Source organism: Pterocles gutturalis, unplaced genomic scaffold, assembly GCF_000699245.1.
Source record: "Pterocles gutturalis isolate BGI_N339 unplaced genomic scaffold, ASM69924v1 scaffold34007, whole genome shotgun sequence".
Lineage (NCBI taxonomy): Eukaryota > Metazoa > Chordata > Aves > Pterocliformes > Pteroclidae > Pterocles > Pterocles gutturalis.
In genome coordinates this window covers 1-2167 of record NW_010108899.1, presented here as the reverse complement: position 1 = coordinate 2167, position 2167 = coordinate 1, and the positions used below count along the sequence as shown (strand labels likewise).

Sequence of the window (2167 nt, the reverse complement as noted above, 5' to 3'; positions counted from 1 at the left end):
GATGGATGGATGGATGGATGGAGGATGGAGGGAGGATGGGCTGTTCGGACAGGACAGACGCAGGAGGGCAGGAAGGATGGAGACGTGGAGAGACAGAGGGATGGCCCCAGTGGGGAGGGGGAGAGATGGAAGGATGAAGGATTGGCTGGAGGGGGGGAGGGATGGAAGATTTGAAGGATAGAGGGAAGGAAGGAGAGTTGGAGGGATGGATGGAGGGAAGGATTGTTGGCAGGCTGGAGGGTAGGAAGGCAGCAGGGATGGAGAGATGGAGAGATGGAAGGATGGAGGGTGGGCAGGAGGGATGGAGGATTGGCTGGAGGGATGGAACATTGGAGGGATGGAGGGAAAGACAGATGTGGAGATGGAGGGATGAAGGATTGGCTGGGGGGATGGAGAGATAGAGAGATGGACTGATGGATGGATGGAGGGATGGATGGAAGGATGGAGGGATGGAGAGGACGAGGGAAGGATTCTTGGCAGGATCGAGAATAGGAGGGCAGGAGGGATGGAGAGATGAAGGGATGGAGGGATAGAGGATGGTGGGATGGAGGATTGGGTGGAGGGATGGAGGGATGGAGGGAGGATGGGATGCTCAGACAGAAGGACAGAGGCAGGAGGGCTGAAGGGATGGAGACTCGGAGGATGGAGGGATGGAGAATGGAGGGATGGAGGGATGGAGGGATGGAGAGATGGGGAGATGCTGGAGGACAGCTGCTGGGGCAGAAGGACAGGGTTGGGGGGCAGGACCCTGTCCCAGGGCCGGAGCTGACCCCCGTGCCGGGCACAGGTGGCGGCACAGCAGCAGGAGTCGGCCACGACACAGAAGGCGGAGCGGGAGGTGTCGCGCATGGTGGTGGTGATGGTGGGCTCCTTCTGCGTCTGCTACGTGCCCTACGCGGCGCTGGCCATGTACATGGTGAACAACCGCAACCACGGCGTGGACCTGCGCCTCGTCACCATCCCTGCCTTCTTCTCCAAGAGCGCCTGCGTCTACAACCCCATCATCTACTGCTTCATGAACAAACAGGTGACACACAGGGACAGCTGGGCGATGGGGACAGCCTGGGGCATCCAGGAGACAGGGACATCCAGGGACAATGGCAATGGGGACACCCCAGGACACCCAGGCACAGGGGACATCCAGAGACACCTGGGTGATGGGGACAGCCTGGAACATCTAGGTGATGGGGACACCCAGGGACACCTGGGCACAGGGGACATCCTGGGACACCTTGGTGATGGGGACATCTCAGGACAGCCGGCTGATGGGGACACACAGGGATATCTGGGTGATGGGGACACCTCAGGACACCTGGACAATGGGGACATCCATGTATACCTGGGTGATGGGGACATACAGGGACACCAGTGCGATAGGGACAGCCAGGGACATCTGGGTGATGGGGACAGCCTGGGACACCTTGGCGATGGGGACAGCCAGGGACGCCTGAGTGATGGGGGCACCCAGGACACCCAGGCTATGGGGACATCTGGGGACCAGGGACACTTGGGGACCAGGGTCACCCAGGGATGCCCAGGGACTGGCATGACCATGGGCTGGGGACACCTGGGGAGCAGGGACACCGGGGGATGCTGGGGACAGTGACACCTGGGGATGGGGGATGAGGATGTCCAAGGCCACCCAGGGCCACTCAGGGACTTGGGGACACTTGGGGACACCTGGAGATGAGGACATCCAGGGCAACCCAGGGCCAACCAGTGACTGGGGACACCAGGGGACACCTGGGGCCATCTCCAGGGCTGGGGGTTCCCCATTCCCAGGCACAGGAGATGGGGTCGGGGTGACATCAGGGATGAGAAGAGAGTCCCAGGGCTGGGGCCGGGGCTGGGGCCAGGTGACACTGAGGTGGCACGTCCCCGTCCCCGCAGTTCCGCGCCTGCATCATGGAGACGGTGTGTGGGCGGCCCATGACGGACGACTCGGACATCTCCAGCTCGGCCCAGCGCACCGAGGTCTCCTCCGTCTCCTCCAGCCAGGTCAGCCCCAGCTGAGGACCCCCCATCGCTGCCCCCCGCTATGGGGCTGGGGCTGTCCTGGGGGTCCGGGGCCAGCCCAGGACGTAGGCACGGGTGGGACAATAAACCATCCAAACACGACCCCCAAGTCCGTCTGTGCCTTGGGGACCCCACGGTGGGGTGGGGGTGA

General features: G+C 62.8%; 1 protein-coding gene across 1 annotated transcript; it reads left to right on the top strand.

Annotated features, from left to right (window-relative positions):
* Positions 1 to 770: 770 nt before the first annotated feature.
* Positions 771 to 2013, top strand: LOC104461271 (ultraviolet-sensitive opsin-like). Its single transcript, XM_010072797.1, has 2 exons — positions 771 to 1027; positions 1891 to 2013. The coding sequence occupies exons 1-2, from the start codon at positions 848 to 850 to the stop codon at positions 2011 to 2013; spliced, it is 303 nt and encodes a 100-aa protein (XP_010071099.1). The 5' UTR covers positions 771 to 847.
* The last annotated feature ends 154 nt before the right edge of the window (positions 2014 to 2167 follow it).

What these genes read in the sequence shown, in the direction of transcription:
- LOC104461271 (XM_010072797.1), top strand. Translation starts at nt 848, where the DNA reads ATGGTGGTGGTGATGGTGGGCTCCTTCTGCGTCTGCTACGTGCCCTAC. An exon ending in ACTGCTTCATGAACAAACAG is followed by an intron (nt 1,028 to 1,890) that starts GTGACACACAGG and finishes CCGTCCCCGCAG; the next exon opens with TTCCGCGCCTGCATCATGGA.